A 26,141-nucleotide genomic window follows, 5' to 3' on the forward strand; every position below is an offset into this window, starting at 1 on the left:
GATTGTCCAGATGACTTCTCTCTCTAATCAACTTTATTTTGCCATATTCTTCAGCCAATATTTGATAAACTGTAACTGATAGCAAAAGAGTAAATTGTTCTTTCTTTTGTATGTGTAATTTATCAGATCTCCGCATAGTTGACAGTAAATGAGACTTCCTCCCTAGTTTCAGTGCAAGTTTTTTCCAACCTTGGAGATGGGAGGAGATTTTATACTGCTGTAAAATATCAAAACTATTTTATGGACAAGTGTTCTATCTTTCTAATACTTCATATATTTAGTTGTTGCGGTTCTGTTTCGAAATGCTCGATTATGGAAAAACAGCTGCTTCAGGTTTGTGCTTTATGCAAATAGGAAAACAAAAACACTTAGTTGTTAAATATTTACTGTTCAAGGATGCTTGCGTTTTGTTTGTTTTTGAAATTTTAAAGGACATGTGTTGGCTATTGGTACCAATCCCTTATAGTGTCTCTTACCTGATAGCTGTGTAAATATTCCATTAAGCTGAAGGTTTATAGTTGGCTGTTTTTGTCTTCACAATGTAATTCAGGTAAGTTTTCATAACTTTTTCATCACAAGGGCTACTATTAGCAGCTTTGGTAGAAATGAAAGGACTCTATTGATGGCATTGAGTTAAAGGTGAAATTAATTACATTTTTGGGGGGGGGGTTGGCTGCAGATTTGGTGAGGGAGGAATGCAGCAGTCCACAGAAACCTACATGTCTTTCCCAAAGGAAGTCTTGAGGCTGTTTGGCCTTTGGCCCTTTCTCTTTTTGCCTTTAGAGGAGGAGAATGGCAAATGTCAAAAAAGTCAAGGGGCAGAAGCACTTTTTTTTTTTTTTTTTTATATAAATATCCCAGTTGTCAGATCCAAACGCCCCTTTGCAATTATCACGAATTGTATGCTCAGTTTCTACTATGTGTTTCCATGATTAGCTTCAGCATTGCCTGTGTTGGAGTCAGAGGAGGGAGTGCTGGGGACCTTTTTAGTCCACATTAAAAAGAAAACTGAGTCAGATTAAACCAATTAATTAACCAAATCAGTTGTTGGTGACGGTTGACACGTCACATTTTCTTGTGAATTTTACTTAAACTATTGTATATTTAGACTTTGTGTATGCTGAAACTCAGTGAAGGAGGGACATGCTCATGCTAAAACGCAGTTGAAACGGCATTCAAGGTGTTAAAAGGCTCTGACTGTTGAAGCAAGTTTAGTCTGGCTGTGATCCTGTTTATTCAGCTTTTATTGGTCGAGGGTTTATCTTCGGTGCTTCAGCCAACATTTAAAAGCCTTTTCTTGAGCAGTTTTTCCCATTTTCAGAGTGAAGCTTTACAAGCTCACAGATTAGGTTATTTCTGTGGTAGCACACGTTTCAGTTTTCAGCTAAGTGAATGGAGAAACTATCCAGAAACTTTTTGAGTTTTGCTTCACTGCCGGAACAACATGGTGAGGTCTGTGTGTGGATTTTTTTTTTTTTTTTTTTTTCAGTCCATTCCCATGATCTGTCGCTGACTACTTTAAGTGCAGGTGTGTAAACTTTTATCTGGGAAATTTACTCAAACAAACTGTAGTGAGGAGAGATCAAATGAGACACGATGGCTCTTTAAAAGCTTCAGTTTTAACTTGTCTGGTTGTGACGACACCAGAACCAACAAAGGAAAGTCAGATGGCTGCACTACCAGTAATGAGAGCAGAGCTGGTCAGTTAAACAAAATCCTCCCAATTCATGCATTGAAAGAAAACACTGCTCCAAAACCTATCAGCAACAGAGGAGATATTAATAAATTTTACATTTGTCGTAGCTTGACCCAAGTCTGGTTAAAATTATTTAAATCCACTCATTCAGAATGATTTTATATTTCATGTGTCCGGCCTCAGTATTAATGTATATACTGGAACTTGCCAATTGAAGGTACTGAAGTAGTCATTATAATATGCTGGTGGATATAATAACAAGTGAGTGAATATACTGTTTACATGTCCACCCCCCCATCCGTACTTGATTGGACTCTGTATTCTGTCCCTGGGTCGAAGGCACTGAAACTGCACCACTGCAATGGGCCTGCATTCATGCAACTTTGTCCATTCAAGCGCTTGTTGGTACCCTAAAAGTGTGTGTGAGTGAGTGTGAGTGTGTGTTTCTGTGTGTACACTTTTGATGGCTAATGCTTATGCTTGAGATCCGTTCTGGTTAGGAGGATGGACATATTAAAAGCTATCTTTGCATCTTTTTTTTTTTTTTTTTTTTCTTTTCTTTTGTAAGGTTGACACTCCTTAACACGTGTATTTAGGACCACTTAAGATGACTTTTTTAAGAGTTAAAATAAACTTTGTGTAGTGGTGTACAAATTGAAAGTAATGTTTTGTTTTGTTTTTTTGATTTTTTTTTTCTTCTTCTTTTTTTAAGTATACCAAATGTAAATTATGTACAATGAGTGTGCCAATCCCCTTTCTTTGTAAAGCCAGACTCTTAACAAGTGCCAATGTTGTGAAAATCAGAGGGCCTGTGAATTTCATGGTCCACTTTTTAAAACAATTAAACGCTAAGTATGTGATTAATTAATGATAACAGGACAATTTTATTCTATATTTAAGATTAATGATGAACTGCTGTTTTTGAGATAAATGTCATTTTAACTGCATGTGTTTGTCAGGTTGGGGAGGGAGTGGGTGGGTGAGATACTGTATTCATGCAACACCCTCATAAAAGGGTCCTGATGGTTATTGATTTACAGTATTTTAGCCATATTTCTCTTTTGTATGTTTCATTTCAACCACTGTTGCCTGAACCTCATTCAAACATGAAAATGATTTTCATAGCCTTCTCCTTTTAAATGTTTTAAATTGGAATAAAATATGTTCCTATACTCTCTTAATGCTTCCTCGCACATTTTATTTGGAGTGGAATATTGTTGTCTCCCATATTGAGGTTAATGGACCACACCACCTTTTATGCCTTTGTGCTGCAAATCATATATACTCTGTATTGCTGCCAAATTTCAGTCAGCTGCTGGTCTGCCTTGCCTTTCTTTGTAAGTGAATGTGGACATCGATTACAAAACCTCACTGATATGAAGCTATTCTCGAGTTACGGGACAAAGACAGCATCAGGTTTCACTTTTAATGGAAAAAAAATTGTAACGAGAGCAACTTAAGCCTGAAACGCATCATTATTGTTGTTTAAAGAAGGGTTATATTCCAAATTCCAATATACCCTAATTGAATTTGGCACCTATTTTTAAAAGACCAAAAAAAAAAAAAAAAAAAAGGGAAATCTGGCCAATTAAAAATATTTAAATGCCTGATGAAACAACCAGCAGAGCTCCTTTTAAACACGATCATTTTGTGCAGATTTTAGATGTCATAACACATATGTACTTTGTCAAGAGGAGCCATATAATATTCAAAACAGGCAAAACTGTGAACAGAGGGGAAACAAGGCTGTAATTCAAACAAATACCAGGAGTGCAGCTTATCGAACACGCTGAGATTATGTCCTCGGTGATATTTCTAGATATATGAGGGATTTCACAACACTAGGGAGTTTATTTCTAAAGTTTTATGTGATAACATTAAAAAGGTGACTACAATGAATCAAAAATTGAATGCATCTGGTGTCCCGTAACTAAATTAAAGCAGAGTTTTCAAATAAAAATGGCCCCAAAATATATCATAGTAAAACGTACAGCAGATATGATCAAACTATCAAATACCGACTCCCAATGAATGCTTAGTTTATGATAAGACATTGAAAATTGAAATTGTTTTTTTAACAATCAATCAATTTTCTCACTTTTACAGGCCTGTGTGTGGTTTTGTGTCAGAGGTTCACAGTGCACCGGAGGGATAAAATGAGGTCAGGACTGCGGGGCAGTGCGGTGGTCCGTCCGCAGGAGGCGCTCTCTGCTCAGACATCGGCCGCCTGCCGAGGTAGATGTGCGGCGTGTAGATCGGCGCTCCGCCGCTCAGCGCTCCTCTACCCTCCGCGGCTCTGTGTGGGGCGTCGTGTCTACCTCCGGGCTCCCGGAATGGACCGACTTTCCTGGCTTCGGCGACACTGACAGCCCCCCTCTCCGTTCCTCCAGGACGGCGTAGTTCCAGGGACAGCCCCGCTCAGAGCTTTAGCTCTCGGTCTTATTTCGTCTCCTTCTTTCCGCCGCAGCTTCCGCCGGCTCCGGTCATCTGTCCCCGCCGCCGTCCGGCTCAGACGGACCCGCAGACATTTTGTTATTTCTGGAGATCACACCGTTTTTTTTTTCTTGTTGTTTTTTTTTGTTTTTTGTTTTAATCGTCCTCTTTTACTTTCTCCTTCAGTAAACACGCAGCTGGCTTTTTGTCGGAAACCCCCCCCCAAAAAAAAAAAACTGAAAGCTTTTGGGCCGGCAGAGGCAGAGTGGTGGCGGCGGAGTCGGAGGAGGAGAGCAGGGGGGTAAATATTTCTGTCCGCCCGCTAGCTTCCACCGCGGTAACGCTCCTCACCCCCGCCGCCTTCGGCTCGCTCCGCTGCGGCTGCAGTTCGACCGTTGAGCCGGAGAAGAAGCTCCGAGCAGCGATGAATCATCCTGACGGACGGCTGCTGGAGAATTAGCCGTTAGCTCTTAGCCTCCCCCCCCCCTCACCTCCATCCTGAAACAGTCACTGTAAATACGGGGGTCGGGACAGGTAACAGCCTCCATCCTCCCCCAGAGACAGGACGCGGTAAAGTGCATCACTTATTCACGGCTTAGACATTTTTCATCATTTTATTTTTTATTGAGTGAAGTTGGAGCTGGGGGGTGATGCTAGCTACAGTTAGCTAGTCGCCCTGCTAACGCTGGACAGCTCCTGTTTGTTAAGGCTGGGCTAGCTTTGGACAAAGGACCAACAACAACCGGGACAAAATATAAACACCCCCCCTCAAGTTCACCGTGTTTGGGAAGGACAGCAACAAACAAGGAACTGACATGATGTTTCCACAATCAAGACACTCAGTAAGTGCCTCTTTATTTATTTCATTTGATGTTTTAGCAAATTGGCTGTTAGTTGTGCAGAGATTTAATGCATGCAACTTTTTCCTCCCCCCCCTCCCTTTTTTTTTTTTTTTTTTTTTTTTTTGGACAGCATGCTAAAAACCAGATATGTATTTTTATTTATTTATATTTATATTTCTTTTTTTTTTCTGGGGTTGGGGGGGTGAGTTCTGCTAAGTTCTGCAGAAAATGTGATCGGGACATGACGATGAGGAAACATCTCTGTTTTTGCAACTTTTCCCGAGATATAATGGCACCGACACCACCCTTCAAGTCAAACAGCTCTAATGGACCCCCCCCCCCCCCCCCCCCCCCCCCCATCACCACCACCACCACCACCACCCATCCATTTATTACAGTCCCGTCTCAGTTTAGTTTCAGTCGCCTGCATCCTCCCAAATGCCCCCCAAAGCAGATGTGTCTGTGAAATCCTGTTACTGCAAACATCATAGAAGAGGGGTTGATGCATTTTGAGTAGAAGCACTCAAAATGCAGCACACTACAGTTTGCAGGTGGGTGTATTTATGACTGGAAAAGGCGCACATCTCTGCCCCCCCCCCCCCTTCCCAAAACCCAAATCTCAAGTTTCCATGGTAACAGAAACTCAGTTCGGGGCATGCATTCATCAGTGATGAGGGCTCTCAGCCATTGGTCAAACATTTATGTTTGTTGACAGGCAGCCAAAGATAAAAGAATTTGTCGATGCATTTGCACCTTTGTGTTTTTCCAGATATATGTGTATGTATTATTATTATTATTAATACTATTATTATTATTATTATTACTACCAGAATACTACAAATGTGTAGTAAAGAACAGGAGAGGTCACACCAGAATGATGGATGGGCAGACCGGCGGCACGCCAACTTAAATCCCCAACAACTGAGATCTGACAGCCCACGCAGACAACTGCTGTGCCTTCCCCAATTTCAGATTGCATTTATCTGTAGAACAAAGACAATTTGATTGTCTCCCGCTTTCCGTCCCTTTAGATGGATGGAGGTAGGTCTCGTCAGTCACTACTATGCCACTACAAAGACCCCAACATGTCATCCAAAAGCCAGCCTACCTGCCCCACCCAGCCAGTCCAGTGATTAGATTTTTTGTGTTTGTGTCTTTTTGAAAAGTTCTATGCTTCTCCGTCACTAAGTCGTGTAATGTTCACTTAAGTTGTGCTTTTCTAGTTCGATAATATGGATTTTTCAGTCAATGATGTTTGGTTGTGTTATGCAGAGAGGTCACCAAGTCATATAACGATTGAACAAATGGATATGCTGAGGCTAAACACCTCAGGTATACTGCTCATGACCTCTGACCATAAGTTTTAGATGAGTGGGCAGCGCCAGTGGGCATTGAAGTAACTGTTGTTTCTATTGATTTAACATGTAAACATGGATTGCCTGTAGGAGTGTTGACAGTATTATTTTTTTTGTAACAGCTGTGAGTTTTAATGGGTTTATCTAGTCACATTGAATATTACTGGTCAGTGGCAATATCAGTAAATTATGTGAAAAGAAATAGTCAGACATTTTAAGTATTTCTTTCAGAAGAGGTTATAGTTCAGGACAGTAATGGATTTCAATTTGAGAGTTTTGAATTCCAAAGTATTTTATAATGTTCACTTGAAAATGGGGTCTGTGGCTTTGATGAGATTTAGTCCAGTTGATACTTAAAGTATTTTAGTTTTGGCTTTTACGCTGACTTAAAATGACAAGTGAAGCCAGTTCCATCACACATGGTCCCATAAGAAATCTGGCTTAAACCAAAATGTGGCAGCCAACTTGTACTTAAACCTCATAGAATTGACATTTCCCTTTTCTCCTACGAGGCCAAATAAAACTGATATTTGTATAAATATGGCGTCAGTAAACAGAAGAGCAAGAAGGCTGTTATGTTGCCAGGGACTGTACCCTCATTTTTTCCCTGGCAACGTCTTGTTGCTGCTACTAGTTCTTTTACTGCTGAAAGAGGAAGAGTTGTTTGCTGAAGCTAAAATCTGAATGTCTTTTGTGAGATGAATGGTTTGCCCTTTGGCAGTCAGTCTGTGTGGCAGCCTGATTGTGCTCCAACACGGTGCTGCTGCTGCTGCTGCTGCTGCTGCTGTGTGGGAGCCCGATGTGAGGATTTGGGAACCTCTGGTCACAGCCTGGTTTTTCAAAAGAGTCAAATCCTGTATTTGTGGTGCATCCAACAAATGTTTTGAAACCCATAATTGGAAATGATATTTCTTTTTCAACTTATTAGAACATTATATTGTTTTCATTGTATTCTCCTAAAGAACATCCCATCACAAAAGAAGAATCAGTTGTGAGGTGAGGTTGTGTGATTTATGTCTTCTGCCGTATGGAATTAATAGGAAACATGTACTCAGCTCCTCTACTGTACAAAATATTCTAAACTCAAGTATCAGACTGTTCATCAGCTTTTGGATTGACGAGAGAGTGACACGCATTTTAATGATTTCATACCCTTCATGACACTGCAACACAATATCAGGGAACTGCTGTGAGAAGATGACACTTTAGTGCCCAGAGTCCAAACCAGCCATCATATCCTCTGGGTAAAGTGCTGAAGCAGTCACCTCCTGATGGGGTGAGAAGGCAGTCACCTTTTCCAAGGTGAGAGCTGGTGGGGTGCTCCACTGCTGTCCACTTGCCTGCCTGCCTGATAGGAGCTAACCTGCTCCTTGACTACCTCCCAATACCGCCTTGTGCTCGCTCCCCACCCTCTGCCACAGATTTAAACGTAAATGTATTATACAGATACTGCTGCCCCTCAGTTGCTGCTGCTGCTGCTGCTGCTGTCAGAGGGGATTGGTCGGGGGGGGGGATGACACCCATATAGATATGGCTGTCATAGATAAGGAGCTGGGAGATGAGAAAGTAGCAGCACTACTCCATAATGACAGATGATGGATCTCTCACACTGAATCTGCTTTCGTTTTATTTTCCTTTGTTCATGCTGTGGGAACAGTAGCATCAGACTTACAGACTACCTGCTACTGGATTTTCCAAGTTGACTAATAGACATTTAATGAAGTCATTAGTCACCTAGTCGTTGCATGTTTATGGTATTATTCGATTATTAGCATTTATATTTTTGGGAGGACATCAGAAAGTGGTTTCCATTATAGGGGGGAAAATGTTTGTCACAATGTAAATACTGCTAAATTAATGAGAAATACAAAACCGTAATGATATATCTGAACAATATATAAATTGGTTGCTGATTCGCTGATATTCTCAAAGAGCAGGCTGTTTTGGGCCGGATTGGTTAAAGGGGGGGAAAAGCCTCATTTGATAGTGGAACAGTGTCTGACCCACTTGATAGCATTTGCCATATTGTTTTGGTGCTGATTAATCCTGATGCAGCTTCAACAAAGCTGACTGTGGCACAGAAGTGGAGCAACAGAAAAGCCAAGTGCCAAAGTCAGAGAGTGGCACAAGTAGTACAGGGGCGAAATCTCTCCAGTCCCCTGAGCCCCCCCTGATCTGTGGAGATGTCCACAGGTTGTACGCACGCACACACACGCACACGCACACAGACTCCCTCACACTCCCTCCTCCTCCCCCTCCTTGTCTCTCTTTATCATGCGTTTCCTCCCAGATCTGATGTAGTGGTGGGAGGGTCAGGGGCAGAGGGTGCACAGGCATTATTAAGCCCACTTGAATTAACAGAACAGCCCCCAGCCTTTCCTCTAAAGCCTCCAGCTGGGGGGAGCTTAATCCCCATGGTCCCCTGTCTCGCCCATTAAACAAACTCCCCCCACCCCTTCTCTCTGGCTCTGCTGCAAACACGCACGCACGCACACATACACACACACACACACACACACACACACACACACACACAGACAGACGCATGTTTGTATGTCTGTGTATGAGCAACAAACCTATCAGTGTGTTTGTTGTTGGTGGGGGGTACAGGACATTAGTGCATGCACATACACAGACCCACACAGACGACACCCACACCCACACAAACACACACGAGACATGGGTTTTGGCACACATACACTGGCTCTTCTCTCTGCTGGCAATTATTGCACATATAGAAAGAAAAGGATTTTTCCCTTTCACTCATACATCAAGAACAGACGCACATGCATACACACACGCACTTATACACATTCTTACCAGCCTCAAGGGTCTTATCTGCTTTTTGTATCTGGGGAACAAATTGAATGTGGGGCTTGACACACGCAGGCCAGCAGATGTCTGGGTCGTTAAGGTTAGGCCAGCTGATTAGCATGACAAACAGATCCCCCACCCTCCTCCCCCCAAACACTCCCACCCTGCAGGAGGCCCTGCTTTTGAGTGGCGGAGTTGAGGCCATGGGTCACAGGTGATGTTGATTTTTGTGAAGGGCCACAGTGGATGACTGTCAAAATGCTTTGGGGTGGGTTGAAAAGGAGGGGTGTTGACTGGTGCAGCCCTTCTCTTGTTTAACACGCACATACAGCGACTTGGACTCTGGAAAATAGAAGTGAATACACTACCTTTTTATACAGATCTCTGTGCACCACAATATATGCACTTTATTCTGTAATTTTAAGAGATGCATTTATGAGATAACACCAGTAAAGCGATGACAGGAAATAGAGCAAAGGGACATGCAACAAAGGCCCCTCAGCCAAACTGGGATGGTGCCACACATCTGGGTCTTAACCCCCAAGATAGGCGTGCATCTTTCAACCATTCCTGTAAATCACAATGTTTCCATCCACTATTATTGGAATACCTGCATATGTACATGTACACATTCATATTATTTTATACATACAATTGTTATTAGAAACAGAAATTCCAAAATTAACTGATACTTGTTTATTATTTCTTATTTGGCTAAACGTACTGAAAAAGGCGATCGACTCCCTTGAGTCTGCCAGCAGAGTTTGCCTATTTAGTTAAGAAGAGAGACGCACACACCTGCAGAGAGCAATGTCATCACGTGCACTGCACTGCAGTCTGCTAAAACTGATCTGTCGCACCTCATCCTCAGGTTGGTCCTCAATTTAAGTATTGTAGCCTTGGTGTGAGATGCTTTCAACAGTGATTGTGTGTTTTTGAAACTTGTTTCGCAGCTACGCTCTTGAAGGCCTGAGCTCATTGCCGCAGTGTCTCTGGTTAAGCAGCACGGTGCTGGGCAGGTGACAGGTTTGTTTACAATGTTTGCTCTTGGAGATGCCTCAACACGGAAAAGTGGCGGAAATTAGTGTGTGCACCCAAGTGTTGTGTTTGCATCAATACTGATCTGAGCCGGAGCAGATGAATACCGACATCCAGTGCAGAGTCATTTGACCTGGGTGTGAACGCTGAAATACCCTTATCACCTGCTGACAAAACGCCCGGCGTCAGCAGTTTTTTTTTTTTTTTTTTTTTTTTAACCTGTGGGCTTAAGTGGCATTACAGCACTGCAGGAGAAGACGGTACAGTTAGATAACGCTAAATGGACAACAAATGGACACAGACAGCCGATACTGTGCAGATGTTGCCATGCTGTTACATGTATAGACAACTGATACAATCAACACAATAGAAAAATATTGGTCTGCACGTCTCTCGCTGACTCCAAGACAATCCAAGTTACCGCTTTGAAAGGTAAATCGCTTTCATATAAGTGACTGTGATAATGGACGTAGATGGACACAGTCTTCTATCACAGAATGTGTTTTTAAAGTCCAGTCCATCAGGTGCATAATAAGAAAAATCCATTGAGAAATTGTTTATAATTGAAATACAAAGACAGTGAATGTTTCTTGTCCTTACAGTCTTCGAAAAAACAACACAGCTCATTGATTGGCTGCAATGTCCAAAGAGCCCAAGACAAGAGATGTTAATGGGTTGCCTTCTAACAGGATTAAAAGTCCCAGTTTTTTTTTTTTTTTTTTTTTATGTTCTCGCTTGCCAGACGTATGAATTTTCCACTCCTTTCCAGCGCGAAGGCATGACGAGTGTATGAGTTTACAAAACGTGGTATCTGGGGCATACGTGAAGCATGGGGGGTGGGGCGGCTGTCACCCTCTTAAAGGTGAAAAGGGTTTCAATTGTCCTTTTATTAGAAGTTAAGGTTACTTCCATTTCAGAAACCAGGGTGTCCCAGTCAATTCATTGATTCAGTTGGTCATGCATGGATGCCACGATCTAGCAATTTCTGCTGAAAGCCTACCTGATGAATAGTTTATATAGCAAACATGAGGGTTGGTGTCACAGCATGTCGAGAGCCTCTGATTTGGATCATGTTTAGTCTGAGATGCATCATACAGCAGCCGTATGTCAGCATTTTCAAATATATTCTCTTTGCGGTGTTCTCCAGAAGCACCGCATTATACAGCCTTCGGTCCGTTAGTGAGTGTAGCTAAAGCAAAACGGACACATATGCCGAGGTACACACTTTCTGCATCATCCCTTTGGAGTCTCGGCGCACACCAGAGCAGCTTCTGTCTTGATGGAAATACTGAATCGGGGTGACAGAAAATATGTCAGCACTCTATGAATGATGCAGTCCTCCTGCTGGGCCAATCAGTTAGAGAAGCTTCACCTTGTGGTTATTTATTGAAGTGGAAAGAAAGAACTGAAGAGATACAAACATGAACTGTTCTGAAAATGTCATTAAGAGATAATAATAATAATAATAATAATAATAATAAAACACAAATGAGTAGCAAAAGCATATGCTACAGGCGAGAGGATACGGAGCAGCTTATTGTGGAGTTTATCGCCGTCATCAGATAAAACACAAGGTTTTAACCTAAATTAAAATTTCTGTAACTGTTTTTAATTTCATCATTCAATTATATCATTGCAAGTGGACTTAATGAAAATAAGATTTACCGGATGAATTATATGTGCACCTCTTTTGTCTTCTTGGCCCTCTTTGTCTTGCATAAAGTATTGCCGGAAATTCAGCAGAACACGAATATAAATGAAAACAGATGTCGACTGAGTTGTACCAGGTTTTTGGCTTAGCACAAGTCTGCAGGAGCTACAGATGTGAGTGAGTGTGTATGTGTGTTTGCAGCATTTATGTACAAGGCGTGCATATCGATGTGGGGGTGGCACGTAGCATAGGCTGTCCTTTTATAAATTCATAAGCAATTGACAGCTTTGTTTGTGTGGGACGGCCTTTTGTTGTCTGTATACATTATTCTCTTTGAGCTTATGTGCAGATTTTGTGTGTGTATGTGTGTGTGTGACTGATGGATGTTGTGCACGAAGAGAGGAGAAAAAAAGCAGAATAGTAATGAGTTGGTACTTGTGTGTGTGTTTAAATGCATGTTAATACAAGCAGACGACAGCTCATCAGGTGGTGTGTGTGTGTGTGTGTGTGTGTGTGTGTGTGTGTTTTGTGTGGGAGTGAACAAGGGGGTGTGTGGAGTGGAGTGGCTGCATCAGTATTCAGTAGTGTGTGGGAGGTGGGAAGGAGGGAGGCTGGTGGTGGTTTTGGGGGAGGTGGGGGGATACAGCCCTTCCCCAGAGCAGAGCAGTGTGATGAGCTGGAACAAAGCAGCTCGGGGGGGGGAGGGCGGCTTGATTGGCCCAGCCCAGCCAGGGCCTTTAAACCTGTCCACAGTCCACTGCACCAGTCCACAGAAGACACCAGAGAATTAGCTGCTCTGTTTGTGTGCCTAAGAGCAATAAGGTTGGAACAATACGTCACCTCATCCCCACCAAGATCCAATTTAGACACCATGACAATTTGCAGCAAGGCCATGAAAAACCTCAGTGCATTCACTTGCTGAAGTTTGCTGCATTCAGACTACATGTTGCCAGGTGGTGCCCTACTAGTCCTGAAAACAATCAATCCCGACCTTATTAAAAGCGCTTGGCATTTCAATGGGTGTCATTTAGGCTAATGAATATGGTTTAACATTTTTGAATGTTCAGAGCAGCTGTTTTGACATTGATGTGTTACTGTAGGTATGACATAGAATGAACCGTTAGTGTAGCAAACACTTCTGCCAGAAATGTATACATGTATTTGGCCAAATATGGTGTATTGCTTGGTAACGTTGCGTTGCTTTATTTGTCAGACAGCATGTTTTTCTGGCTGAAACATTGCTGGGTGAGTGTAGATAATGGCAAAAATTTAGAAAAGAGATGAGTTTCAATGTAACAGTGTGGATGTAGTCATAGAGTCAAGTGAGAAACAACAGTGTAACACTCATTTGTACTTGCAAATCACGTCAGAGGTTTTGTGTAGGATGGGGTGGAAAAAAGTGAATTTGTTGTTTCCTCGCTGGACACTGCGCTGTTGGCCAGATGCTGCATGGAGTGGGCATCTGTGTTTTAGAAAGACCTGAGATTCCTTCACAGCTTTGGTGAGTAAGTGGGGTCTAAAACATGCTGAAATTTCATTATACTGTAGCATAATGTAAATATAACTCTGGGAATCATTAGCAGATGATCAAAATGAAATGACTTGGATTGGAATCAAGGGGGGGGTAGCACTAACTTTTGAAACTTTTAATATGCACACACACAAGAACTTAAGGGCCGTCACCTCAGTTGAGCAAATTAAACAGAACTTCCCTGGTGTCAGCCGCATGCCAGCACTCCGGCTTTCTGCTTTCATTGTTCACTTATTGGTTGCGAACTTGGGGACCAATCTTCCTCTCCTCCCTCCATATCTTCCCCTTCTTCGCCAGGTGTTGTTAGTAATAACCTTGGTTTTTACAAGCAGGCATCAATCATCTGCACCACCGCACTGGGTGTAATCTTAGAGCCCCCCTTCTGTGAGGCTGGCTTTAATCTCAGCAATGGTCTTCAAACCCACAGCCATGTCGGCCTCACCACTTTCCCCACTCTTGACAAATTGCCCATTTCCCCTGGCTTTTGCAATCTCTGCACTCTTTTCTTATGTGTTTGCATGTGTGTTGTGTCTACCCCCACTTTGTGTGTGTGTGTGTGTGTGTGTGTGTGTGTGTGTGTGTAGAGTCCACTGTATTTTTGTGCCTCAAGTGTCATGTTTGTGTGTGTGTTTGGACTGTGCGCTTGGCTGGCCTTGCAGAGGAGGTCAAGATAGTTCTGCAGAGCGGGGAGGGAGGGTGAGCCGTGCCAAGCCTGTGTTTGCAAGGGCACTTCACTCGACGTGATAAAAGTAGAATAATCCCCTTTAAAGCGTCTTAACGAGGTCAAATCTGTTGGGCTGCAAAGGGGAGGTGTACGTGTGTGTGTGTGTGTTTGTTTGTGTGTGTGTTGTGGGGATAACACAGCAGAAATGGGGGTAAGCCATGGCTTGGTTCGTGAGAGATAATAATCAAAATCAAATTCCTGGTCCAAACAGGATTAGGCTCTCCCCATGCTCTAAAGCCCCTGTCCAGAGCGGCTGAAGACACAATCCTATTCCTCAGCCTCTCCTCGCACACACACATACACACACACACACACATACACACACACACACACACACGCATGCTGAGCAGCTAACATAGCAAGGCTCGCTCGGCCCAGACAGAGTTGGCCGCGGTGAGTTTGGATGTGGGCCAGTTAGCCCTGTCCCTCTCAGATCACTGGGCACATACGCTTTAGTCCAAACACTAATCCGGGATATTTAGATGGAATTGTTTTGTTGGAGCTATTCCTTAGATGGAGGATACGATCTTGTTTGGTGCTGTTGCATTAGCAAAAGCCTTAAGCTCTCAACGTCTGGTTCATGTGATGTTTTTGTTTGTTCGTGATTTTGTTTTTTTTTTTTTTTTTTTGGTTTGTTTTTTTGTTTTTTGGGAGAGATTGCCTGGATGTTAAACACACACTCCTCACCAAAAGACATAATTATTCCCTTCAATGGTGTAAATTGTGCATGCAGGAACTTAAATTTTGAAAAATGGGCTGAAAAGATTGGAACATCTGGAGAGTTAATATGAAGTTTCATTACAAGAAGGCTTCATATCTAAACACCGCTTTCTGTGCCTGCTCACTGCACGTTTCACAAAAGCATTTATCGAAACCACACACACACACAGTACACTAGCATTAATTTTCGCTACAATTTCTGATCTTGTTACCAACGAATGAAAAAGACAAATTAATATTTTGCTTTCAACAAAAGCAATTTCCCAAATCTTTTTCAGTGATTTAGAAAATAAATGTGTTATCCTTGAATAATAATGTGTCTGCATCTGTCCGTCTGCACTCAGATTGTGCAGTGGGATTCTGGGATAGACAGATGAGGTGTATTGCTCAAATGGCATCTCTGGGACTGTTGCTGCAGCGCAAGAAGAGGCTGGCATTGAAAAATAGGCCAACTGTTTGTCAGTGTAGATCTCCTACATTCATTTAAAAGTGGGAGTGAGATAAGATCCAGTCATTAGTGAATGATTACAATGCCAAGGCTCTATCCCTTCCCCAAACACACACACACACACACACACACACACGCAACCACACTCCGACTGAGATGTAAACAGTCAGGCAGTGCTCCAGGAAATACAATCCCCACACTGCCGTTGCCCTCAGGCAGGATTTATAGTGAGGAGGATGTTTTCCAGTGTATCCTGCTGTTGTTGTGTGTTTGTGTTTGTGTTTGTGCGTGCGTGCATTTGTATTTGTGTATATACTCCACTGGATATATGTACTGTAGTCATGTGTTCCTGGTGTGTCTAATCACTACAGTGTGTGTGCGTGTGTGTCTGTTTGAAGACAAGCCCCCCCCCCTCCTCATGTAATCTCCATACCTTCCATAACCTTTGTCGGCTGATCTCTGGAGCAGAAACAGCCTTAGCCTGATTCTTATTTAAAATAGACATTATGGTTCACAGTAGATTTCACATGGATTGGACCAGATGATGAGGCCAGGAAGGGGAAATGTGTGTGTATGTGTGTGTGAGTGTTGGAGGAGGCTGACGATGAGTGGGCTTTTGGTTGGTGGGTGGGGGATGGGGGTGGGGCAGCAATTTCCTGAAACGATGAATCCCATTTATTCGGCGAAGACTGTCTCAATTGCCTCACCAGCGCACAAAGCTTTTTAATGCTTTAATTACGTCTCAAAGGAGCAGGGCAGAATCAAATTAGAGATTGTCCTACATTTAGGTGCTGTGTGTGTGCACACGTGTGTGCTATGCAAATTTAGCATGTGAGGAAGAGTATCTGTGTGTGTGTGTGGGCCATTGTATCCTTGTCGATGATTCATGGCAGCGAATGTTTGTTCCTTTGGGAGCCAAGCATCATAGCTCATCACACCCTACACACAGATACACACACACATACCCCTATTCACAGTCTTGCTTTTTCTTTAATTCACACACATATTTTTCTGTATTCGCACTGTCCAGGATTTTCCTCTGTAACACAAACTAAAGCGCACACACATTAGGCAAGCCTCTCTTTGCACACATTTTCACTCACACAGCGTGTAGGCACCTTTTTCTATCACAGCAGATGGCATGTGTCACAATATTACGGCAGTATTTCATTAACATTATGGGCATCCATCTGTTGTGGGCTCTCAGACCCCCATAGAGCACCTTGTTTTGGTCACTGGCAGAGAGGGAGAGAGAGAGATAATAAACATTGTTAGCTGTGTATATTGCACAGAGCTGGGAGAGGCCCATGTAGTCTGGGAGTGTGGTGTTGAAAGTATCAGGGTAGCGCTGTTAGAACTGCCCTTCAAACGCCTGCAGTTTGCTTGCTGTTGCATCCAGGATTCACGCTAGGTTGAGTTGACCTTGAGATCTGCTGATAGACCATAATACTTAAATAAATACCCAATAAACAATTTTTTACGTTACCAAAGTAAAAATGATTCACATGGCAGTTTTAAGATTGCCACAGTGGACCTCTCTAGTTCTGTATTTGATGTGTTCTTAATACCACAAACTATGGCTTAAATTACCCCCGTTCCTCCCTGTGCTGTCAACAAGTTTGTAAGTTAGTGTGTACCATAACATCATCTCCAGCCAAGCTTGCAAATTAATGCCAGACACAGGCCAAATGTGGCCACATTTTAGCAGGAGACACTATAAAAGTTTGACCTCTGGTTAGAGGTCTATTTGCTTGGTGAAGATTTTCAATTAACCATCATTATACAGTTTAATGCCCGAATGAAGGTTGTGCTGTGCTGCTGTAGTAATGGCTTAGCCCATCAGTACTATGAAACTGAGAAATGACAACTGATTAACATTTTTAATCCATAAAACTGAATAACCAAGAAAGGGCAAAATCATTTAGAAAAAGTGGCAAAGAATCACATCACTGAAAATAAATAAATAAAGCATAAAAAACTGTGTAATTTCCTCTCAAAGACAAAAGCTGCTTTTCAATTAAAATTTCACGATGAAAATCTGACAGATCTTATTTGAGTCAAAGGATCAACAGCAGATCTCATCGCATTTACCCCACTACCAGATACACATGGATAAAATGTATTATGCCTGTTTGTTAATCACAGTTAACTTTTTTTTTTTTTTTTTTTTTTTTTTTTACACTGTGGTTAAAAAACTGCAACCATTCACCAACAAAAGGCAGGTGGCAGGTTTCAGTCCCTTAGGGAAACTTGCTGTCAGTGCCTGAATAATGTCATGATTTCTACAACTCCTCAACACCATATAAAGGCAGATTCTGTGTACAAGGGTTACAATAAAGATCACACAGTGTGACTTAACAAAATGGTAGTCCAGGGCTCGAGGCTGTTTTATCAGTGTTGTGGTCCTCAAAAATCTTTTAATCTACTAATGCTTTTGAGACCACGTTTTGTCAGATTTCAAATAGATCAGTTAAAAATATTTTACTGTTCACTGCCACTTCAGGAACTGCAAACACGTTGAGCTAGACTCAGAGTGTTGGGGATTTTACTCAGAATGGTTATTAAACGGAGTAATAAAAGTCCCAATATACCCGTTCTGGCCCTTGTTTGGTTTTACAATGTTCTGTCTTTAAAATGCTCTCCATTCTTGCCCCCCTCTGTCTGTCTTCTGTATTCCCTGTGGAACAGGATGCTCAACCTGCAGCTGTTGGCTCAGAGAAACTTTGGTATTTTAAATGCTTGCATACTGCACTGCACCGGGAGGAAATCAGATCTAGGGCAACAACTCTACCCTCGGGCACAAGGGGCAACCTGTATGCGGAGACGCACACAAAAACACACATGTACGGTATTCACAAACACTGCCAATGCAGGGAGCACTTTCTGCAATGTAGCTGCCTGTAGCTAAATGCCTTTTGTTGACACAGGCACTGTGTGGCACACACCCACATAGCCGAGCTGTTGTTTGCTGAGCTTGGTCCATGCCGCACTGTCTGGACAGATAATGGAAAACGTTATGTTGCTTTACAGTCTCAGCCTCTGTCTCCAAACTGCAGTTCGGTTTAGGTGGCAGCAGCATGATAATGTCAGCACTTCTCATGACATTTGAAAGTGTAATGGCTGAGGTCACTTTTCTGCAGGACAGTGACCTTTTGAATGACCTCCACACTGTCAGTGTTCGTCTTCCAACGTCCATATTTCTGAAATTCCAGTGCCGATGTTTTACTACATAATCTTAAATACTTAATTTTGTGTCCAAACGGCTGCAAATCAACATGAGTTTATGTCTATACCCTGGGAAGCTATAGCCAGAGCTCATCCTCAACCCCTGAGCATGTCAGAGCAGGGCGCTGCTCACTGAGCCACAAAGCAAAAAATTAATTCATCCTTTGAAGCAAGAGGTCTGAACCTGAAGCAATCCTGTTGCTTAGTACGTTCTCTGGCCATGGTTCTGTGAATGTGAAGCAGCCTATTTGTAGTTAAAAATGAAGCTGAGCGACATGCCGCGGGGAGCTTGGTACAAAGCGACAGGTCATTCCTAACAGCAGCGAGCTAGCTTCCCCTAAGTGCTGCAATCAGATTTCTGATGGTTTTTTTATGCCTGCTCAATCGTACTGGGAATGTAGAATTTTTTTTTTTTTCCCCTCCCCACCTGACCCATTACGCAGCCTGCTGAGAAATAATGAGATTTTATCCCTATTTGGGTTTGATGCTTGCTGTGCTCTAACACACAACCAGGCCATCCACCGCTGCCTGGGGAATGTGGTGTGGACAGAATTACAATAAGGGCTAATAGCAACATTCAGGTTAGGTGAAAGAACAGTGTGAAAGAACTGTCTGTCCAGGGCATATACGAATTCCTCTGAGTTTGATCCATCATGCCTTCTGGTGAATATTTTGCACTATGAAGACCGGCTAGGCTAGTAAGACCACAGTGGACGTCATGGAAATGCTGAAAATAGAGCTGTTTTTGACAGTGTGACTCAGGATTTAGTACATAACCAATTTTTTTTTTTTAAACCTTGTATTATTGTTGCCTATAAGTAAATTGGTAATTTTTATTAATTGTTATTGACGTGCTACTGAGAATTATTGTTGATTTACTCTCACGTATAAGCTGAATTATAGACACTGCTAGATTTGGCACAAGCTGCCTGTGCATCTAAATGGTATCTAGTGTATCCGACCGCTGTGCTGTGTTCTGGTTTCCTACACTGCACGCATTGTGATGCACTATTGCTGTTGCCATTGTTTTTTCTTTAATCTCCCTACATTTCTGGGCAGTTTCGTAGCCCCAGATCTGGCAAGTAACCAGTGGTTAGAGATAGACACTGTTGCTGTAATGTGACAAAACATCTGCTCGACCGGTCACATCCAGCAGCACTGCAGGCAGCTCCTCAAACTACAAGGAACTCATCTCCAAAAAACTTGTGGGCGGAAAAACTGAACCGGTGACAAAGAACTACACATTTCATTGCTATTATTTATATTTTTTAGTTTTGTTTCTGTTAATCTTGTTTTGTGGATGGGGATGTGGCCAGCACACCAACTGTCACCAATATATTGTCAAGTCTTGTGTGTTTATGGGTATGTATCTGTGAATATATAAGTATAAGTACTTCATTGTGAATGTACTTTTGCCTATGTGTGTATATATATGTGTGTGTGTGTGTGTGTGTGTGTGTGTGTGTGTGTGTGTGTGTGTGTGTGTGTGTGTGTGTGTGTGTGTGTGTGTGTGTGTGTGTGTGTGTGTGTGTGTGTGTGTGTCAGATTGTGTTATGTTGACTATTTCCTACCTTGTTTTGCGTTTGAATATTTTATTTGCTTTGTAAAGTGTCCTTGGGTGTCTTGAAACCTATTAGATTCTTTCAGCTAGAGTGAGGAATAATGTCTCTAATAATGTAAGTAACTGCAGAACTGCTGTATGGAAATGATGGATATGATGAATTCTGTAAATATTTTGTACATCGATTTGCCAGGTACATTTCAAGTCGTTTCAAATAGGGTTGTTTTTTCCGAAAGGAAAAAAAAAAAATCACAATGCAATCTGTGTCAGCATTGAGCTATAACATTTTCTTGTATTGTGGAAGAGGATTTTTACCATATCATCTCCCCTTCCTTCACGCATGCCTTATAACAAGAATACACGCACTGTTTGTGTGATGATGCAATGTTGCAAAGAGGGGGATGACATCAAACAGAGAATTTAAGAGACTTTTTATTTGGAGCTAAATCTTTTAACACATCAAAGGGCTCGACACGGTCTCAACCGAGTTCCCTGTAAAAACATTTATAATGTGTGTTGCCGTTCCTGTGTATACAAGCATGATTTATTCAAGCTTGAGTAAGTGCGTTTACATATTGCCACCCAAAATGAATGTTGGAATGACAATAAGGAATGAAGCAATAGCACACACTGGATCAGAAGGTTGACTCACATGCATGTCATCGATCCATTGGCTATTATGGCTCAGACCATGAGCTTTTGTTCAAAATAGCTGGGGATAATAATTCTGAGAACTGTACAGATGCTGCCAATGCCAAAACAAGGACAGAGCGAGTCTGGCTTATATCAATTGAGGGTTAAATATGGGAGTGTCAGTATCCGTTTATTGCTAATTGAGGCTATGTGCGGGTTAGGTTTGTGTGCAGGCGCATAATTTCACAGTGATTGAGATATATAACAGACCAGTGTATATGTAGGGGTTTAAAAATCTGGCAAAAACAATGGTACGTGTGTTTCTGTTTTGTGCATTCATGGTTTTAGTCTTGAATATTCACAGGGTTTTATTCGTTTGCCCCCCTGTGTGTGGAAACATACTTGGCAAGCAATTCCTTAGTAATGCCATTACTCATTGGAGTGCGTCAAATTGAAAACTGCTTGATTTTTATGTTCATGTTTCTAATTATTTCCACTCACTCTGTTCCCTTTCTCTGCTGTTCACTTCTCTCTCGTCTTCCTCACTTTTCATCTTTCTGCTCGGGCCTTACGTTTTCTCATCTTGTGCTTCTTTTGCAGGCTTCATCGCAACAGCTGAAATTCACAACCTCCGACTCCTGTGACAGGATCAAGGATGAGTTCCAGTTCCTCCAAGCACAGTACCACAGGTGCAAACAGAAACTCGCATTAACACAGGCAAACACCAAGTAGATGCAGTTACATACAGCAGCCTGATAAGTATAGCTCTTTGTAATAAGGAGAATATCTCCAGGCTATAGATGTGTCCCTTGGTGATCTTCTTTATTGAAAACCTTTTTTGTAACAACAGTTGCAATGTTGATTTGAACTGCAGCATGGCTTCAATAACACGGCGTGTCTGGGCTAGACTTTTTCCTTCTTTTTTTTATTTATTTATTTTTTTTTCCCCACCACAATGATAACATACAGTTAAACTAGCAAACAACATTTTCTTTATCTTTAAATTCCCATTGTTTTCCATATTTCAGTCAGGAGATTTCCTCCTCCTGCTGCCACAAAATCTGAAGAACTTGTTGAAATTATCAATGGAAAAGCACACAATTCTACTGTTTAACATGTTTTAACATAATAATAATAATAATAAATCTGAATAATTATAAAATTAAATAATGACTATTGAATTTTTAATCTTAGGACTGAAAATCAATAGGTGCTTTTTAGCTCAGGACAACAATAGTAACTGAAAATCACCCCAACCATCTTTGCTTTTGTTCAAATAAAATAAATTATTTACAATAACAGACTTGTGAAATAAAGCTCTGCTAAAATGTAGCTTGAACTTGAGGGGCATCTCAGTAGTCGACTGTGAGAAAATAAAGATGTTGGCCTTTGTTCCTCTCGTCCTGAACTCTACCACCACACTGCACCCTCAAACATCCTTTATTGACTCGTACCTAAATCAATCTCGTTGTCCCTCAGCTATCGATCTTTCTTTACTGCTTAAATGCCGCTACAGTGCCACATGTCTGAGGCCGGTCCGACCTTAACGGATCTGTTTGATAGCAGTTATAAAGAGTGAGGGGGGACGCCATGGGGTCTGCATCTCAGTAAGAGATCCTCTCTTTGTGAGACTGGAGTCTTTGAAGCTCGCCTTCCTTCCTGCGGAGCTGGGTTTGTTCCTCTGTACCTGTTCTCCGAGAACCTTCCAGAGGCTTGCCTCTGCCGAGACAAGTAAAGGCAGATGAAAGTCTGGCATATTGTGAGCAAAATCCCGGCTCTGGTCTGATCGCTGTTTTTTGTGGAGGAGTCTGAAGCTGCAATAACACCCTGTGTGTCTTTTTCCTAGCCTTTAGTTTTTGTAATTCCCACAACGGTGAGCAGAACCGTTTAACCCTCTTCTGAGAGCTAGGGCGCAGTTGAAAGAATACCTTTTTTGTCTGAGCATACAAAACATGCATACAGTGCCTACTGACTCAGGAGGGGGAATGTGATTGGGGGGGGGGGTGGCTGGGAACCACAAATGGGGCTTTGTAGCGCTCTGCTGCTGCGCTGTGCTTGTCTGGTGCTGAAGCCTTTAAAAGGCAAATGTACCGCAGGCGTTCCCTCGGGTATAGTAGCAAGCATTGTAGCTGTCGCTGTCTTCCTCCTCCCACACCCCTCCTCTTCCCCCACCCCCTCTTCCCTTCCTTTCCCTCGTTCACATGCATAAATAGATCAGGGAATACATAAATCAAAATAAAGATGACAGCACGAGCGATTTAGAGACGGAAGAATCGGCAATAAAACTCCATCAAAGTGTCGTTTGAGAGTAGCGGCACAGGCCCAGGGGCTGCTGAGCACCAATCAGAGGAGGCACAAAGCCAATCCCAGGTAGACTGGCAGCAGGGAGGCCTGTCGTCATGACAACCCACCACACAGCCTACGCAGGAACATAGGGATAGCAGGAAGGGTTTTATGTAGGAGGGAAGGGGAGCGTTTTGTAAAACTGGAGGCTGCTCATTCACACACAGGAAAAAGGCAGCAGAATAAAATCAGCCCTCACACCAGCAGCGAAAAAAGAAAAAAGAAAAGCCATCCCCAATCCCTGACAGTTGGTCAGGTTGGGCATCTGTTGCATGTCACGGTGTAAGTAACCATGATCATTTCCAGCACATGTCAAAATCAAAGACTGCAAATGGCTTCATTTAGAAAAAAGCATATCAGAAAACAAACACATGCAGGCTAATTACTCCAGAAAAAAATAACCATGTAATTGAAACTGAAAACAAATAAGTAATGCCTGAATGAGGGACCAATTCAAAATCAGGAGCTTCAAAAGAAATGTGTTTTTCAAAGTGATTGAACAGAAGCTCTGTCTTCTCTGGTCTTGTATCTTGACATTGGAACTAAGTTCTTGACTAATGAGCTTCGACTATGTGCAGAGCAATTAATTCAGATATATGGTCTGGGGCCGTAAAGTGCTTTAAAAGTTGAGTAGAATCTTAAAATCGATTCTGATCTTCGACTGGTAGCCGATGTAGAAACCTTAAGGGGGGGTAATATGATCTCGCCTTATTCTTAGTTTTAGTTAATAGTCTGGCTGCTGCATTTCTTAATATTTGATTTCTATGAAATGTTTTCGCATTTATGCCAGCACAAAGTATAACAGTAATCAAATCATTAAATTAAAATGTGTTTTTGTGCTTTTTGTGTCTCAGAAGAGACAAACTTTGTGGGAAAAATGTGATTGTACAAATTTTAATGGCACCTAGACAATCTTTGGGGGGCATGTTAGGTGCACAAGTTAGTGGGGGGTTCTGGTTTTGCAGGGATATATATTTGTGTATCATCAGCATATAAATGGTAGTTAATGGCATGACTGTGCTTTAACCTACAGTCAAATATCCACTATGCTGCTTTAGGTGTAGAAGAAGAGCTGTTAGATTGAAATCAACAAAGAGAAACAAGGATGTATCATCAGCTGCAATGAAGAAAAAAATAATATGTAAAGGTACTGCACTGCAGGAACATCACAACAGTAACAAAACCACAAAAATAAATAAAAACAAAGACAAAACAACACTTTTAAATACCTTGTGTTTTATTGATCAATTGAGTAATCACTGCATCAATTCATATTTTTGAAACCTTTTTTTACTTTAATGTACCACAATTAAAGATAATTTCAACTAAGCATAATTGCACACAAGCCCATCATTTGGCCTCATTCAGCTTTAACTCCTGGGACCAGTGTAAGGGCAGCTGATCCCTAATAGCCGGCAGACTCATTTGGCAAAATTGAAAACACATCAGGATGCTATTATTAGATGATTAACTCTGACATTTAGAAAGGGGCTCTGCGTAATGAGCATTGTGGCTGTTGAACATCACCAGTGTAACCTAAAAACAAATACACCCACTCTGGGTCATTACAGGACCGATTTCTGTGTGAGCCAAAATATATATTTCAACCAGCACTTTCTAAACTGAAGGGGAGCACCTGGGATGTTGCTGTGTAGCAACCAGGGTCCAAAATGTGATTCTTCACTCTCATATTTACAGTCCTCTGATGTTCATGAGCGATTCCTTCAGGTGCACTGGTAAATTGCTCCATTGTGTGTTGTGTTATCCCCATGATGGATTGACAACCTCAAGGACGTTTCTATGCCATTTACCCAAAGTATGCTTTATTAACTTCCAGTGCAAGAAATAGATGAAGTGTTTCATTACATGTTAAGCTAAATAAAAAACAAACAAACCATATTGTCATCCTGATTTGTTAAACATAAATGCAAGCACAAACTCATTCTGGAAGTTTCATTTGAACATCAAATAAAACCCCAATTTATATATATTTCAGTGTTTATAATATGCATCATCAACAAAATTGTAGCTCAGACGGGGATGAATAAGTTAACTACCTGCCAACTCTGCAGCTGCTGTGATGAGTATAGAAGCGCTGAAATACTGTGTGTAAGAATTAGCTCACATGATTGGCCATTTGTAAAACTGTGTTCATTCTGCCAGCTAAGATGGAAGGTGATGAACATTCAGCCAGGACTGACTGCAGTCGGGCTGTCATTCTCACAGACAGCTGAGAAGAACATCCTAGCATAAACATACACACACCATCAAACAGGTTTCCGACTTACCCTAAATCTGAACCTACCCACCGTGTGCTGGCGCATATCTTTATTTGAGCCGAGTCTTATCCAGTCCTCACCTCAGATGATGCCTGCAGAGACTGGCATCGAGCTGACTTGTTGACGTGTCATCCTTTGTCCTGTCGCCTCGCATAACATCAGCCCTGACATGATTACAGCTAATGGCTGTCATAGGGACTGGGTCACAGGAAACGCTCCAACACTGTATTAACGCTTTCCTCTTGTCTGATTTATAAAACAGACATTTTGATTTGATATATCGCTGAGGTTCAGAACAAGTTTGACCTTCCCCTTTCAATTGACAAGCTCTGTACTGCTGACTAGTAAAGGTGAGGATGGCGGCGGTGGTAATGATGATGGTGATGATGATGGAGGGTAGTTGTGAGGATGATAAAGATGGTAATGGTGGCTGAGTGATGACAACAGAAGTGGCACTGATGATGATGAATGTAGAGGCAGTGATGAGGGCTGAAGTGACGATGGAAGTGATGACATTGCTGTTGGTGAAAGTGGAGGTAATGATGATGAAGAGCGGGCAGAAGTCACCCGGTGTCAGCACTTTAGGAGGACTGTCAAGCTGACTAACAAGGTCTGACTCCCCTCTTCTTCCTCTCTCCCCCAGTTTGAAGCTTGAGTGTGACAAGTTGGCCAGTGAGAAGTCAGAGATGCAGCGTCATTATATCATGGTGAGTGAAGTTGTGTGTGTGTGTGCACCAAATGTGAAATTTGTGTGTTCTTAAATGTATTTATTTATTTTATTTTTTTTGACACCATGCATTTCTATTTAAGTAATGTTTGTAGTTATTCCCTTCTTGGTTTTTGGAGAG

General features: G+C 42.0%; 1 protein-coding gene across 4 annotated transcripts in view; it reads left to right on the top strand.

The window, feature by feature from the left end:
* Positions 1–3,951: 3,951 nt before the first annotated feature.
* Positions 3,952–26,141, top strand: part of tle5 (TLE family member 5, transcriptional modulator) — a 39,651-nt gene continuing 17,461 nt past the window's right edge. For 3 of the 4 annotated variants that reach the window (XM_029500624.1, XM_029500626.1, XM_029500623.1), the window contains exons 1-3: positions 3,952–4,971; positions 21,272–21,360; positions 25,937–26,000. In XM_029500624.1, coding sequence (XP_029356484.1) covers positions 4,945–4,971; positions 21,272–21,360; positions 25,937–26,000 — 180 coding nt within the window. In that variant the 5' untranslated portion in view covers positions 3,952–4,944. The remainder of the gene's footprint in view (positions 4,972–21,271; positions 21,361–25,936; positions 26,001–26,141) is intronic. The other variant, XM_029500622.1, reaches the window with a different exon arrangement.

Source organism: Echeneis naucrates, chromosome 4 (assembly GCF_900963305.1).
Source record: "Echeneis naucrates chromosome 4, fEcheNa1.1, whole genome shotgun sequence".
Classification (NCBI taxonomy): domain Eukaryota; kingdom Metazoa; phylum Chordata; class Actinopteri; order Carangiformes; family Echeneidae; genus Echeneis; species Echeneis naucrates.